Source organism: Syngnathoides biaculeatus, chromosome 6 (assembly GCF_019802595.1).
Source record: "Syngnathoides biaculeatus isolate LvHL_M chromosome 6, ASM1980259v1, whole genome shotgun sequence".
Taxonomy (NCBI): Eukaryota; Metazoa; Chordata; class Actinopteri; order Syngnathiformes; family Syngnathidae; genus Syngnathoides; species Syngnathoides biaculeatus.
This window is the reverse complement of record NC_084645.1, coordinates 31,863,093-31,878,875: the sequence shown is the minus strand read 5'-3', so window position 1 is coordinate 31,878,875 and position 15,783 is coordinate 31,863,093. Positions and strand designations below refer to the sequence as shown.

Genomic DNA, 15,783 nt, shown 5'->3' with positions numbered 1-15,783 from the left:
ATTATTAAAATTGTATGGATGATCTACAAAAACACTTGAGACAAAATGCCCCTGAGACAAAATGGATTTATTAGCAAGAGGTAACTTAGAAACATAATACTGTAGTTTGTTCAAATCAGCAATGTCTTTGATTTTATATGGATATATATACTGTATGTTTTTTTATATTTATTTAATTTTCTTAGAAAATGGGGAATGCCTTATTAAGGTGTGGAAACATGAGGGCTGAAATATAATTTTCATACCACTGGGTATTGCTAACAGCAAAAAAAATGTTTATTTGTTCATATACCTTATAGGAGTACTGTATGTGCATGTATAAGTGTCTACAGTATAAGTATATAGTATTATTTTTTTTTCGTGTTGCATGCCTGTCACGTGAGCTTCAAAAGTGTCCTGTACATACATAGTAAAAATACATACAAATATTCACAGAATAAGCACTACATTACTATAATTCCTGCTAATAGAAATGGTTATAGACAGGATTACAGTATAATGCAAAACACTTGATTCCTACTCTAAAGTCATGGTTTCAAGACCACACTGTTGTAGCAGGTTGTACTGAAGCTTGCTATATATATATATATATATATATATATATATATATGTATATATATATATATATATATATTTGAAAGGATTACACCGTTCCACATTGAGGAATATGCAGGGCGAGCATGTACAAAATGTACAGCATGTGTCAGAGAAGTGAATCAACAACAAAGTACAAAATACTTTCTTATGTTTATATAAAGAGCAGGTCAACTCGTAGACTACTACAAAAATAGTGTTTGAATGCTGCAGGCAGAGGTCATTCACTTAACGTTTTTTTTTTTTTTTATCATAGTGTTAATAAACAGCAATGCATATAACAGAGTGATATACCGTCACGTTCCACAACCACAGGAACAGCAAGATGGACAGATTGTCTTTTAATTACAGAGGAGCAAGAACCGTTTTACTCAACACAAGTATCGCTGAACACTTACCATCTTTTTTTTTTTTTTTTTTGAAAAGTACTTTCAAAAATAAATTCATTTATAATTGAAACATGTTTGACTGAACCGGTCCAATCTTTACAATAAAAAACAAAATAAAACACAAAGGCGATGGAACCTGTCTCGAATCAGCGATGATTCCGACGTTATTTTGCACACTCAGGACAGGCGACAAAAAAACAAATTCGTATAAACAAAAAATTAGTGGCAATTTGAAAATATCAGCGTGCGTCGCTTTCCAACACTTTGCAATTAATCTGCAGTTCCTGCCACAGACCCAACTGTGATATACGGTATATAATTTAATATAGTGTTATAAGTGATCAACTCAACGTGGTTATTCGTCAACAAGGTAACAGTCAGTCATCACCACCAAATTACAATTTTGTATGTGACCAAAGCAGGCACAATAGCTTCTGTTTCGTTAATGTGTCATTGTGATTTTGTCCTAGAAGCTGTCAGTACAAAAATAGTCTATGGTGCAAAACATTTGGGAACATTTGTTGCAGAGCAAAAATGAAGAGACAAATCTCTCTTTTTTTTTTTTGGTTTAGGAAGCATAGAGATGGTTCGCTGACCACCGAATCTTGTTCCCACATCTTCCTTTGCCTGCACAACTCTGTGTTCTCTGTGCTCTTTTACCTGATATGATGCGCTTTTTACAATGCTACATTGGTCGCGGACAAACTAATACTTACAGAGAAAACTGAAGTGGAGATAGCTGGCGAGGGGTAAAGTTACACAAAGCGAAATAATGTCATTGGTCACATTGATTTCATCGTGACTAACCAATGTGACCTCAGTTATTGTGCTTAAAAAAAAAATCAATGCAAAAATCATTTAAAAAAAACAACTTATCTTCTATGATCAAACAACCCTAAACAACTACTGTACAGAAGAGAAAATATCTTGTACAACAATGCAAAAGTGATTGTGTATGTGAATTGATGTGTCATATTATCAGAGGAGATAGCATAGCGTAGCGTAGCATAGCATAGCATAGCATAGCATAGCATAGCATAGCATAGCATAGAGGTAAACCCCCCCCCCCCCATCCCCCTTGGCCCTATCAGTTGGACACTTTCGGCTCAATTCTGAGGGAGGCTTCGTACATGCTTTCTTCATCCAGAACGCAGCTCCCATCCAGTAGGTACTGGGCTGCCTGGAGCAAAAAAAAAAAACAAAAAAAAAGAAAGAAAACGTAAAAAAAACAACAGCAAAATCGTCAACAAGTACAGTGCAATCAATGTAAATACCCCCCAACCCCCACAAAAAAAAAAAAAGACAACTATTGGCTAGATGATACTCGAAAGTCATTTTCAACCAGTGTGAGCTGGGAGATTTTTGTTTATTGTTCTTACTTATTTATAGTATATACTGGGTGTGTTTTATAATCCCGTGTGCTCTGTAGGCCGGGAATTACGGTATAATCAGCTACACAGGTTTTAGTGCATTTAAAGGTTGGTCCTGAAATTTCAAAAGCCAAACTTCTCGAAGTGGTCCAACCTTATCAAAGCAAAATAGTTTTTTCAATGCCTACGTAGATTTGGTAATCCTCAAAAGATGGAGCTCTAACCTTTGGTTGAAGGTCAAGCTTGTATGCTGTCTGCTGAAACTGTCGGATTTCTCGGATGATGTGAGAAATCTGAAAAGGAGTAGAACCAGTTTCAAACATAAAAACAGACAGTAAGAGGACCTTGTGTATAGCAACGACTGCATCTCACCATCCTCATCTTGGAAAAGTTGACCAAATTGTCTTCGGTGTAGTTCGGTGTGCCCTCCTCGATGAAAGCCAGGTCTGTGAGGTACATGCCCAGATAGGGAACACACGGAGGATCACAGCTGGAGAGAAAGAAAAACACATTATGCCTTTGAGATGCAACTTTTTTTTTTATTTAAAGGTTATTTAAATCAACAGTCTGACTCACTTCTTGAGAGCCTCTCTCAGGTTTTTGAACCTCCCCTCTGAAGAGACCAACTTCTGCAGCTTGTCAATCAGTGCTTTTGTCTGTAGGAATATTGGGTGGCTATTTTACAAAAATCATACACAAATTGAGTGTATGGTGTTGCTCCGTACCTGCTTGGACACCTTGAGCCAGGTCTTTTTGAGACGGAAGACAGAACTTCGGTTGAGGGAGGAGGTGATCTCGAGCACTGCGTTGTAGTTATGGAGACAGCGGCAAATATCCGCCACAGCCACCCATTTCTCGATGACCGCCACCCGGGTGACCACGTCATCCGAGCGCAGGATCTCTGTGGCTATAAGGTTACTTATCTGGGAGAGGAGAGGACCACAAAGAAGTGTTTACACCGCTAGATCGAGGTTCATCTTCCATGGTCCCACTGTAGTGAAGATTTTACGGCTATCTAAAGTTATGTCTGTGAATATTCTCATCTTTCCAGGTCGTTTCATTCTAACGGCACTGAATAAATCGCGACTGATCAATCGAAAAGAGTCACAGATGGAACATCGTTACCATTCCACATGTCTCAACATTTCAGAATGCGTCATGGTAACACCCCGAGACAGAGCCTGGTACACCTAAAAGATTTGATACCCCCTGACCCAGAAAAACTACCTGGTGTAGCGATGAATGCAGTGTACACTGGGGAAACCAAGCAACAACAGAGGAGGTGCATGTCACAACACAGGTGGACTAAGTCTTCAGTTCACAGGGATGAGAATGACCAATTTGGAAAAACAATGAAAATGTCTGCCTTCGGGGGGGAGTTCAGGGCTTGGAATTTTTTTTAGGAAATACACTGTTAAATGGTGACCTCTGGTTACTTCTAACAGTGTAAACACAGGGCAATCATAGTATTTTGTAAACTTAAAATATGAGTCCAAGCAACCAAAATAATTTTGCCAAACGTCAGACATAAAAATGTAGACTGAGTGAAATTTATGTCAAGTATGCTTCTGCACTTACAAGTTATACTTCACAGCATCACCCCGTGTTAAGCCATAACCCCCCCCCCCTAAATTTTCTCAATGGATTTACACGTTTCACAAAAATAAGAATTTCAGCTGAAGAAACTCGCAATTCCATGAATCCGCAGAAAAATGATTTCAAGACTCAGTTGTCTGCCTGCAACTCAAATAGAAACAAAAACGTACACGTTCTCCAAGATACGATGCCGTTCTTTTATCCCTTCCCAATTAAGCCGGGCAGAACCCTCTCTTCAATACATCTTAACAACTATTGCTTTGCATCCTAAAAGAATGATAGCCTACCTTTCGTGGTTGGGTCATGGCCCTATCTCAGTGGATAAAAGGTTGGGTTTCCACACTGACACTCAAGCTACAGCCAGACCCCAAAGCTTCGTACATTTTGAAAGGCTTCTATTTGTTCACCTAAGGGGCAGGGGAAACTCTTTACCATTCTCGAGAAGGTAAAACTCCTAGATACACTTCCAGAATGTGTTAGACAGCCATTGTACTAAGAACACAGAACAAGATTTCCTGTCAACTCGAGACATAACAATGGAGCTCTGTCCGCATTCCTGCCTTCTCAGTGTATTCACAGTACAGCATCGCATGGATCAATCTACATAGATTTTCACCTCATAGTATGCTGGTGGTTCTGGAACACATCCCCGACAATAAACGGGGGATTGACTGTACTCTCAAATCCAACACAGGTTTACATGATTCGGACGCGACATACATCGTTGAAGTGTTTCGTTGTCCTCATAATGTAGGGCGTCTTTTCATTCTTGTCATTCTTCATCCAGCCTTGACCAAAGAATTCCCTATCAACATAAGGAACATTACTTTTCAGGCAAGAAATTCTAACCTAAAATGCATGACGAAGAGGCGGTTGAGCTCACTCGTATGGGATGACCTTAAACACCAGATGGTCCAGCAGCGTGAGCTGCTCTGCAACCTCCAAGGCCGAGTGGTTCTCGAACGGGTCGGCCTTTCCTGAACTCAACTGGAAGGTTGAAAGCGCACATGATCAGATAGCAGTTTTGCATATGACAGCGGTTGTTATTCTCGACGCTGGAGTCCCATCTGTATCCTTTGTGCTCTATTGTAGTAACAAAGTGGTAAGGACCATGTAGTTACTGTATTTCAGTGACATGGCGTCAGTGAAGTAACACCTCATCAGTATGTTTAAAATCATACAGAAAATAAGAGTTTAGTAAATATTATGTTTTAGCGCAATTGGGAGGAAGCCTCTAAATCCAGCTTCCATCCACCCATTATCCGAGCCGCTAATCCTCACAAGGGTCTCTGGTGTGCTGGAGCCTAGCCCAGGAGAGGCGGGTAGATTCTGAACTGGTCATAAGCCAATCAGGGGGCATATATCAGCAACCAAACATTTATACTCATATTCACACCTACGGGCTATTTAGGGCCATTCTTCAATCAACCTACTGCTCGTGTTTTTCAGATGTGGGAGGAAACCGAAGGAACCAGAGAAAACGCAAACAGGCATGGGGAGGACAAGGAAACTCCACACAGGTGGGGTCGGCGTTTCAACCCCGGTCCTCAGAACTGTGAGGGAAATGTGCATTCACCGTGCTTCCACAATAATGTGATGTAACTAAGTAAAAGAATCTTATCAATTGTTAATGCACTGTATGTTGTTGTCTGCAATTTAGTTGTCAGCTAACAGCTAGCTTCAAACAGTAGTCATGAATTATATTGATATAGATATTATACATGGGGATATCACAAAGATGCTTAAAAAAAACCGGTCCGAACCTGTTTTAACATTCAGAAAAAAATGCTGCTTACATTCTTGCTCCAAGCATATATGCTGCTATCTATTTTTATTTTCATGCCAAACTAAATTCTTTATCCAAACCGTACAGAGTAAAATACTTCACTCACCAATTGTGTCACGTCTTCAAGAGCGATCTGATTGTCACCATGATCATCCTGAGTCAGAGTTCTGACAGCGCAAAAAAAAAAAAAGTCAAAGTATTGGAAGTATGTGGACTTCTAGAAAAAAAAAACATTAGCACGGCAATTAAATGACACACCTGATGATATTGGCGGCTGCTTTTCTCTCTTGAGTCAGGAGCTCAGGATCATGCATCACTTCCTCCAGGAAGGCGATAACCTTTGTTTTCAGCTCGTTGTTACTTTCAAAGTCCTGGGAGGACAAAAACAGTGACAAATCAAAAAGATTTTTTCAGTTTGGACCACGGGAACAAAACACATTTCCAATATGGGGCAAAAGCTGAAAGTGTTTGGGAAACCCTGACTTTTATTACAGTTTTTGTAAACATTGCATCAGCGTGTGGCGCTATTTCTGGCTGCTGTTGTTCCGGTTGTAGCCAAGAACAACAGGACCAAGGCTATTGCATGGATTGACGTTGTCGGGAATGCAGTCCCTCCAAGCTTTGGGTTCCATTTCTAAACAGAGCCCCCATTTATCAGAGTGAATTGAATTCTTAGCATTCAAGCTTTTCAACTTGTATTTACCGGTGAGTGTTTTGACACCCAGTGTCTGAGAACATTCAGAACCCTGTTGGTCGCCGCTCGTCTGATGACAAACTCTTTGTCGCCATTCCTCTGATCTGTTGGGAAGCCTGCGGGGAATATTTGAACAGACAAGCAACAATCTTCCTTTATGGAGGATTTGAGACTTTACTTTCCCAAGGGGAGAAGATGGAAGTCTTTGTATTGTGCCAGACAACCATTTTGTTTCCGTATATTAACACCGTCTGAATAAGGGCTTACGGAATGGGTAGAGGCTGCGTACCTGTGCTGGCGAGGGACATCCTTCGATATTTTTCCTTGGTGGGGGTGCCCTCATTGGCTCCGGCTGTAGCGATGGCAAAGGCGGAGGCAGCGGACAGCGCACTGCGGTTGTTGTCCAGCTCTCGGCATGAGGACATCACCATGCCGTTGTTGTAGGAGAACAGAGAGAACTCTGCGACAAGATTCGAGAAAGGCTTTACTGTCAATTCTGCATTCATATGACACTAGAACTAAAAAAAAAAAGAGACAACAGAGCTAAAGTGATAGATCTGTAAAAATACATGAATTACTGGGCTCGAACCCAGGTCCTCAGAACTGTGAGGCTAACGCTTTACCAGCTGACCCAGCGTGCCGCCCATCAGCGTGTGACCTCACAAAAATGTTCTTGGAAGAACGGGCAAAAGCTCCCATAAACTCACTCCTAAACCTTGATGAAGGACTTCCCACAAGAATTGAAGCTGTTAGAGCTGCAAAGTGTGGACCAACATCATATTAAAGTAAATGGATTAAGAATGACTAAAAAGACATGAGACATGATGACTCATGAAGACAAAAAGACATGACTAAAAAATCCCATGTGAGTCAAAGCAGGTGAGCAAAATCTTTTGGAAATATAGTGAATAACTATGAAATTATATCAGCAATAAATATAGCACTGTTGGTTTGGTATGACATACCAAGAATTATGATTCAAGTGGATGATGCCACTAAGTACCTTAAAGTCTAGATAAAAAAAATGCAACAAGAACTATCACACCTTTTTGTATTTAAAATATATATTTTTTCACATTTACATTTTTTTAACCGTCATTAAAAAGGCTATTTACGGTTACTTTTGGTGTGACGGCTCATCCACCCGACTCAGCTGCAGGTGGCATGGGTTCATTCTCCACTCAGTGACAGTGTGAGTTTAAGTCACTGGCGACCAGTCCAGGCTTGGGTAGGCTTCAGGCTCAAGCGACACTGAACAGGTTAACCAAAATTGTTGGGTGGCTCATGGACTATATTCATATTCTTGACAAAGAATCTACTGCCAGATCTTCCTAAAGTCTCCACTGTGGGGCTCCACAGGCCTAGGCAACCATCTTCCAACCTCTTCTCTTCAGCAGACTTTGGTATACAAGATGGTTGCAGCTAAATATAGCCACCAAATATCAGCAATAGAGAAGAATCAACAGATTCTGCAGTCTGCTATTTAAAACTCGAGAACATAGACACATCCGAAGATGTGAGACATGCTTTAGCGTGAGGGGCGCACTCTTTCACCATTTCGCTGCATTCCAGGGAGGGCTTTTGCTCTGTAAGGCATTTTTTTTTCTCCCTCTACCCCTGCAATGTGGTCATGAGATTTAGGGAGGCGCAGATAATCTTGGCTGCAGTGAAACAGCCTCATTATCCGTGGGTGGAAAGGGAAAACACGCTCTCGATGTAGTTGCCATGACACAAGTTTCCCTGACACCTACACAAGCCAACACTGGCTTCCCCTACATGTTGCAATCCGTTGACATGTGACTTGGGCTTTTTGACCGTGCTACATCTCTTCTGTGCCTGCTTGCGCACAAAAACGGCTAATCAAATTCAATTAAACAGTTAAACAGCAAAGCGTATGCATATCTTTGTATTCTATTTATGTCCTGAAAGCTCCGTGCCGCTGAGGGTGAGTCGGGGTAGGATACACACACTTGTATAACACACTGTCTTGTCATAATGACGTCACGGCTCTCTTTGGAACAGAGTGTACCTGAGGAGTTTTTGCATTTGATGTTTTTCGGGGTGGTTGGCGACTTTGTTGGCGAGGATTCTGGGTCGGCGTCGTCGCTCTGGTTTTGATCAGTGTCACTTTCTTCCCGCACGGAGAGATCTGCGCCACATCACGACAATAAAGTCAGCACGGTTGAGCTTAATGAGGGTTTGGGTCAAAGGGAGTTGCAGGACATATTGGATATTTGGCACCTGGGACTTCACTGGGGAGTCGGACCTTACTTAATTCACCGTTTACTCCCGCAACTATCATGCCATAATTATTTAAAGTAGTGGTGTCAAACTCATTTCTGTCGCGGGCCACATTGTAGTACGGTTTCTGACAGAGGGCCATTATGACAGGAACCATGAAAATCTTTAATTGACCCATCATATTTACACACTAATTTTATCAACTACTTCTGGAATCAGAAATCAAGGGTAATAGGGTCCTCAACTATTGTTGATGTTTGGTAACACAAAAATGCTTGCAATATCTCAACTTCATCATTTATGATATGACAATTTGAAATTTTGTCCAGATTTTAACAAAAATTATGGAAGTTGATTCGCATGATTTGTCTTCACGGGCCACAGAAAATCATGTGGCGGGCCGCATCTGGCCCCCACGCCTTGAGTTTGACACGTGTGACATAAACCATCAATACCATCCAAAAACGCAATGTACCAACACATAACTGCGATTTGTACCATTCAATAGCTTAGAATTAATACATAAAACCATTCAAATGAAATAAATCATACTGATGAATACTGATTATCAAATCCAGGAAATGTGCAGGTGGCTACAGATGTGTTACGCTAGTCAAATTTGGCTAACTCTGACCAACCAATCAGAGGACAGAAAACGGTGGACATTATACTGCTCATGCATGTGACGTCACAGTTTGCACGGCGCCATAATGCCGGTCAAACAAAGCTGCTCTGCAGTGTGGGATCCGTTGAACCGGAGCAGATTTTTCCAATTGCCCGAGACGCGTTGTGCTGTTGGTTGTCACAATAGACGAGACAGTTCTTCAAAGAGATCATTCTACGGAATACCAGCTGAAAGGACCCGGAAAGGTCGATGGATTTCGACAATTAAACATGGTGGATGGTGCCCAACCAAAATACCCACCCCTGTGTAGCGATCGTTTCAGAGGTTTACGAAATGCGACAAAATGAAAACAATTGACTGTTGGGAATAGAACAAATGTAGATTAGCGCTTCTCATAGGGATGAGGCCAGAAGAGCAAGGCCAAGGCTTACTGCCCACAATTGTTTAAAGGAGGCCTACCTTGTTTGCACACTGAGGTCTCCTCCATCTTGTCTTTCTTGTCCTCCCCCTCATCTGGTATCTTGCTGCTAATCGAGCTGGTCACGTAGAGTTTGTTGATGTCCAAGGTGGTCTTGCTGAACGGGGACATGGAGGAGTACATGCTTGCATAGCCATTGGAGGAACAGCTCAGGGCAGCCAGGTCGAGAGCTTTGCCCCCGGTGATGATGGGGATGTTGAGGGAGAGTTTGCGTCGTCGGTTCGGGGACGAGTTCTTGGCGATGGCCAAAGGAGGAGGGGAGGAGAACTTCCTGCTGGCCCTGGGGGAGCTGGGTGGCTCGCCATAGAGGAGTTTATTATTCTGACTGCTTGCAAAGAACAACTCCAGGGACCTGCATCACAGCCACATATACGCATTTCATTGAAATTCAGGACAGAGGAATATTTCTGACGAGCTTTGCTAAATACACATCCCTCCTAAAATATGTATACAAGCCCGGTCTATTTGCATGTCTGTCTGGTTGATTCATTGTAACATACAGCGCAGGCTTCGGTGTTAGAGGGGGGGGGGGGGGGGAAATCTCCCACTCTCTGCCACCCTCCTGGCGACCTCATGGGTTCCCATAAATAGCACAGCGAATGATAGCGCGCACGGCCGCCGCTGACACAAGCAGCCGAGTGTAGGTGTCTGACAATGACATGACAAGTGCCGTAGCAGTGGGCAATGCTGCAGGGCGTGGGCAAGGGGGAGCTGCAGCTGATCAGAACCCCGCAGCGGGGGGTGCTCCTGCCTCTGGCCTGCGGAGAGCGGCGTTCGCCCCACCGCAGGGCTCCATCAATATTTCAAACCGTGGAGCTTTTCGCAACAAGGAGAGATGGGAGGGAGGCGAGGGTGGGGTCCTGCAGCACCGGGCTTGGTTGCCATAGAGCGACGGAGACTAGTTGAGACACTTCCAGACAGGCGGGAGACCTGACCCAATCATTGTTTTTAACCACGGAAAACACACATTTGTACACGCTCGGCCATCTCAGAGTCCTTGCTTTACTTGATTGCATCTACATTGTACTTACTTCTCAATGTTACCCAACCGACCTTCAGCCAAGGCGCTTGCTTTATGAAACAAAAATAATGCGCGTTGTGATCACAAGATTTCAGCAACCTGGCACACTCACCCGCTTAACCAGCCGGTGATTACTTTCTTTATGTTCCACTCGCTAATCGACAAAAAACTTCAGCCAACAAATGTGTAAATAAATAAATAATTCAACAAATAGTTCATTCCGGGCCCCGCCTGTGTGGAGTTTGCATGTTCTCCCTGTGCCTGCATGGGTTTTCTCCAGGTTTCACTCCGGTTTCCTCACACATCCCAGAAACATGAAACATCAATTGGATACTCTAAATTGCCCCTAGGTGTGATTGTGAATGCGACTGTCTCTATGTGCCCTGCAATTGGCTGGCAACCAGTTCAGGGTGTACCCCGCCTCCTACCTGTTGACAGCTGGGATAGGTTCCAGCACTCCCTGCGACCCTCGTGAGGATAAGCAGCAAAGAAAATGGATGTATGGATGTTTTGTTTACAGCACTGTGTGACAGCTGTCGTTGTTTTGAAGTGGTCTAGATCTAAAGTTGAGTTGGGAATGTATTCGTAAACCAAAGCATTTTTGTTCCTCATGTGTGAGCTCATATTTTTAAAATTGGTTAAAATGTTCATAATTTTTTATGTGTCCAGAAAGATTTAGCTGCTTCCCAATTGCATCTGCTGTTTATAGCGCAGATTACAAATGAAACTAAATTCCATAGAATTAAAATTTGGAATGGAAATGCTGCAATATTTTTTTGGTTTTCCAGAGGCATTTAAATTCCTTATTATAGGCATATTACTGCTAATTCCCAAGGATGGCTTAAAACACTCCTCCAACACACCCTAGTCATAAGCAACATTGTCCCAACCCCAGACATATCTGTACAGTATATGAAGAGTTCAGATGCAAAATAGATGCAAAAGGAGATATATCCATTTTCTGTACATTCTTTGATTTATATATGATCTAAATGTATATATTATATAAATCAAAGAATCTACGTAAACAACAAAAATGGAAATATCTGCTTTTGCGTCTGAACTCTTCATATGAACTTGCTATGGAGATGATTTAGCCCGTTTGTGTTTTTTTCTTTTTTCTTTTTTTTTTGAGTCCACTGAAATTGAATATTTTCCAGCCAATGGACAGTTTACATTAAAAAAAACATCATAGTCATTTGACAATGTACCACTTAACGCTTATTTTATACTAATAAAAGTAATAATACGAGTACAATCGTTTACCCCAGAGTCCAATATTAGTCCTACTGCATACATGACACTCGCTTCACTTCTATTTCTGATTGGATCTGGAAGCATGTAAAGAATATGACGCATTTTCACGTCACGTTCTCACTGATGGAGGAAGTTGAAGTTGTGCGACTCACCGAGCAGGGATTGCGCTGATCGGCTTCTTGTAGATGGTGATGAGTTTATCCAGCACCACATCAGCAGTGGTGAACACGCGATACGAGTGCAGGAACGTGTTGAGGAAGTCGATGGAGAGGAAGCGCAGGTCGGTCAGCCTCTCCAGCAGACGTTCCACACTGGCATAGCGGATCTGAAGCACCTTGCAGGAGTTCATCATCTTGCTGAAGCGGATGTCCACGTCGTCGCAGTACAGACTCGAGTCAGACCTGCACGCGAGACGTTACGGATGTGATTTCATAGGACAGGAAGTATCGTCCTTGAAAAATGAATTTAAACCCTACACAAGCACAACAAACAAAACTTACAACGTGATAGGGATAAGCGCGTTCCATTGAATTCCATCCATCCATTTTTTCAGCCGCCTATCCTCACAAGGGTCGCGGGGAGTGCTGGAGCCTATCCCAGCTGTCAACGGGGAGGAGGCGGAGTACACCCTCAACTGGTTGCCAACCAATCGCACGGCACATTAAGACAAACAGTCGCACTCACAATCACACCTATGGGCAATTTAGAGTGTCCAATTAATGTTGCATATTCTTTGGATGTCGGAGGAAACCGGAGTGGCCGGGGAAAGGCCACGCAGGCATGGTGAGAACATGCCAACTCCACATAGGCGGGTCCGTGATTGAGCCCGGAACCTCATAACTGTGAGGCCAACACTTTCCAGCTGAGCCACCGTGCTGCCCTGTTCCATTGATTTTTTTTTTTTTTTCCATTTTAAAAACACATTGCTGCAAATTGTGCTGGATCAACTTTAGATAAAAATTGCTTTGCTATTACAACTTCTGATCCTGCATATACATTGGTTCCAGTTCTATGATATTGCTGTTTAATGATTTGATTGTTATACTGTATGTGTGTATGTTTATAACAATATTTGAGATCTCAATATGGGGTTGTGTCTAAGGTTAGGGTTGAGAATTGTATTGTTGTATGTTGTACCGTCATTGCTTTGCTCCACAATTTTTCAAAAGAATTGGAGGATGGCCTTATCGATGATGGCTATAATAACACCCCCCCATCCAAAAAAAAAAAAAAAAGACGAAAAAGAAGGCTTACTTGATCATTTGTGGGACAGTGACTTTGGAGTTGTCTTCAAAGGCGTTCATCATGAGTCCATTGCAGCGGATGTTGTCAATGCACTGCGAGACAAACAGGCCAGCGCAGTCAACCTAACAGGCGAGCTCACACAAGAATGTTACAAAATCAGCTGCAGAGTGACGTGTGAGGACGTGCCTGGCTGATGTCACTGGTCCACGCAGACTTCTCCTGCCTTGAGGACGCCACGAGGATGACTGTGAAAGACTGGCTGTCCTTTGGCTCCACCACAATCTTGAAGTCCAGGTGCTCCATGTCCTGGCCGCTTTTATCGGATTTGGCTGGGGATGTGACAATACTGTACTCAATAAAGCTACACATACACAGTAAGGAATAAAATGTGAATAAAACGTGTTTTTAGTGGAGGTAATCTGCTCGTTTGTAATTTGAAAAAATATAAAAGTTACAGTATTTCAGATTTTTTCACCACGTTGGATGCAGCCAGTTCCACATTATTACATCCCTGCAAGGTGCAATGCTGCGTTATGAACAATACACTCACACTCATCGTCAGTCCCCTCGGGGTCCTCCATAAGAGTGCAGTCTATAAGGGAGACGACGCCGTTCTGCAAACAACAAATAATGCGCATTTGGTGTATTCAGGCCAGCCTCAGTATCACGCAACATAATGAAACATAATGAAAACATGTTTATAGATACTGTATATTTTTTGATGGATTTATTTTGATGGAGACAAGAAAAAAAGCGTAACACGCTATATCTATCTAAGCCTATCTAAGTCAATTACAGGGCCAAATTCAAATATGTCATCATTGTTTGTCGTTGAGCACAAACGAATTATTATTTTGATTGTTATATTATTGTAATGAAATTTGTATGCGAAACAGGTATTCCAAAAATGTACAGCATTTGCAATGTTTACAATCGTGTGATTAGCGATGCCTTAAAAAGCAATTTTTGAATTAGAATTTGAAAACTGACCACAATTTAAAAACACTGTGTACTGTATATGGCATATTTTAACTGGGATACCACATATTTACAGTCACATTTGGTACTGCACTCATAAATGTGCATGATGAGATCCAATACAATTGTTGTTTATAAAGTACTGTACTTAATACCTCTCTGACAGTGTCAATACACCCAAAGCATTATTTTTTTTAAACCGCTTCATTGGATTGCGCAGATTTAATGAAGTGGCCGATGAGCGTGTGGATTTATGGGATTCATCTGAAAGCTTTTTGGCCCATTTTACTCCCACAAACATCAAACGTCCCCTTTAATGCTGAGTAATGTGAAGTCATAAAACAGCTCCGTCCGCTGCCCAAATCAAAGTGACATCGAGCGTCTGCGCATTCAAACATGAACGAGGAGCCTCGGTGAGCCTGAGACGGCGCTGCTAGGCGTCGCTCCAGAGGTCACCGGCGCTGATGAAAACCACGTCGTCGCCCAACCCCGTTGCCTTCCCCCTGATGTCCCGTAATCTTTTCGATTCCAGCTCGCGAGGCGGTTGGAGATGCGAGGACAAGCTTGGTCAGCAATTCTGGCCCACCTTGGTGAGATGAAGCTTTCCTCCGGACCCTCTGGTGCAGATGATTAGATGTTTGGAGAAAAGAAAGCACTGCCTCTCCCCTTCCTTCTTCAACGACAGAGAGCCCAGGCGCCCACGGGTGATCTTGCCCTTCTCGCTCATTGGCACCTGGATGAGAGAACCTGAGGGCGCAACACAGACGCAAAAACAGACGCAAGGTTACATCGACTGGATATAAATTGAAAACAATATTTAGGCAGCACGGTGCATCAGCTGGTAAAGCGTTGGCCTCACAGTTCTGAGGACCCGGGTTCGATCCCTTCCCCGCCTGTGTGGAGTTTGCATGTTCTCCCCGTGCCTGCGTGGGTATTCTCCGGGCACTCCGGTTTCCTCCCACATCCCCAAAATATGCAACATTAATTGGACACTCTAAATTGCCCCTTGGTGTGATTGTGAGTGCGGCTGTTTGTCTCTATGTGCCCTGCGATTGGCTGGCAACCAGTTCAGGGTGTACCCTGCCTACTGCCCGTTGCAGCTGGGATAGGCTCCAGCACTCCCCGCGACCCTCGTGAGGATAAGCCGCAAAGAAAATGGATGGATGAAATATTTCTCTAAAAGTTTTGATAGATTCCAAACTGGACAACCACAAGGTTGAGGTACCGTTGTCTATTTTTATTTTCTATATATTTTTTTATTTTATTATCCTGTTCAGGGCCATGTGGTTGTGGACCAATCCCAACTGCCTTTGGACGAAAGACAGAGTACATCGTGCACTGATCAGCAGTCAGTCGGACAACAATTCACACTCACATTTAAACCGCCACTGAACAGGAACTGAACCCACTCCGCCTGCACGGAAGTCACGCGAATGTACCAACACGCCACCAGTCACTATTCTGTATTTATTACGATTCTTTCATATTTAAATCTTCCCTATTCATTAT

At 42.7% G+C, this 15,783-nt stretch overlaps 1 protein-coding gene across 2 annotated transcripts in view; it reads right to left on the bottom strand.

The window, feature by feature from the left end:
- Window positions 1-678: 678 nt before the first annotated feature.
- LOC133501692 (ras-specific guanine nucleotide-releasing factor 1) overlaps window positions 679-15,783 on the bottom strand; it is a 51,333-nt gene continuing 36,228 nt past the window's right edge. For both annotated transcript variants that reach the window (XM_061821552.1, XM_061821553.1), the window contains exons 10-27: window positions 14,861-15,021; window positions 13,847-13,910; window positions 13,483-13,625; window positions 13,306-13,388; window positions 12,204-12,452; window positions 9,755-10,125; window positions 8,459-8,578; window positions 6,719-6,889; window positions 6,439-6,545; window positions 5,994-6,106; window positions 5,842-5,902; window positions 4,833-4,936; window positions 4,670-4,754; window positions 3,079-3,276; window positions 2,930-3,009; window positions 2,726-2,843; window positions 2,578-2,646; window positions 679-2,163 (exon numbers count right to left, since the gene is read on the bottom strand). In XM_061821552.1, coding sequence (XP_061677536.1) covers window positions 2,071-2,163; window positions 2,578-2,646; window positions 2,726-2,843; window positions 2,930-3,009; window positions 3,079-3,276; window positions 4,670-4,754; window positions 4,833-4,936; window positions 5,842-5,902; window positions 5,994-6,106; window positions 6,439-6,545; window positions 6,719-6,889; window positions 8,459-8,578; window positions 9,755-10,125; window positions 12,204-12,452; window positions 13,306-13,388; window positions 13,483-13,625; window positions 13,847-13,910; window positions 14,861-15,021 — 2,390 coding nt within the window. In that variant the 3' untranslated portion in view covers window positions 679-2,070. The remainder of the gene's footprint in view (window positions 2,164-2,577; window positions 2,647-2,725; window positions 2,844-2,929; window positions 3,010-3,078; window positions 3,277-4,669; window positions 4,755-4,832; window positions 4,937-5,841; window positions 5,903-5,993; window positions 6,107-6,438; window positions 6,546-6,718; window positions 6,890-8,458; window positions 8,579-9,754; window positions 10,126-12,203; window positions 12,453-13,305; window positions 13,389-13,482; window positions 13,626-13,846; window positions 13,911-14,860; window positions 15,022-15,783) is intronic.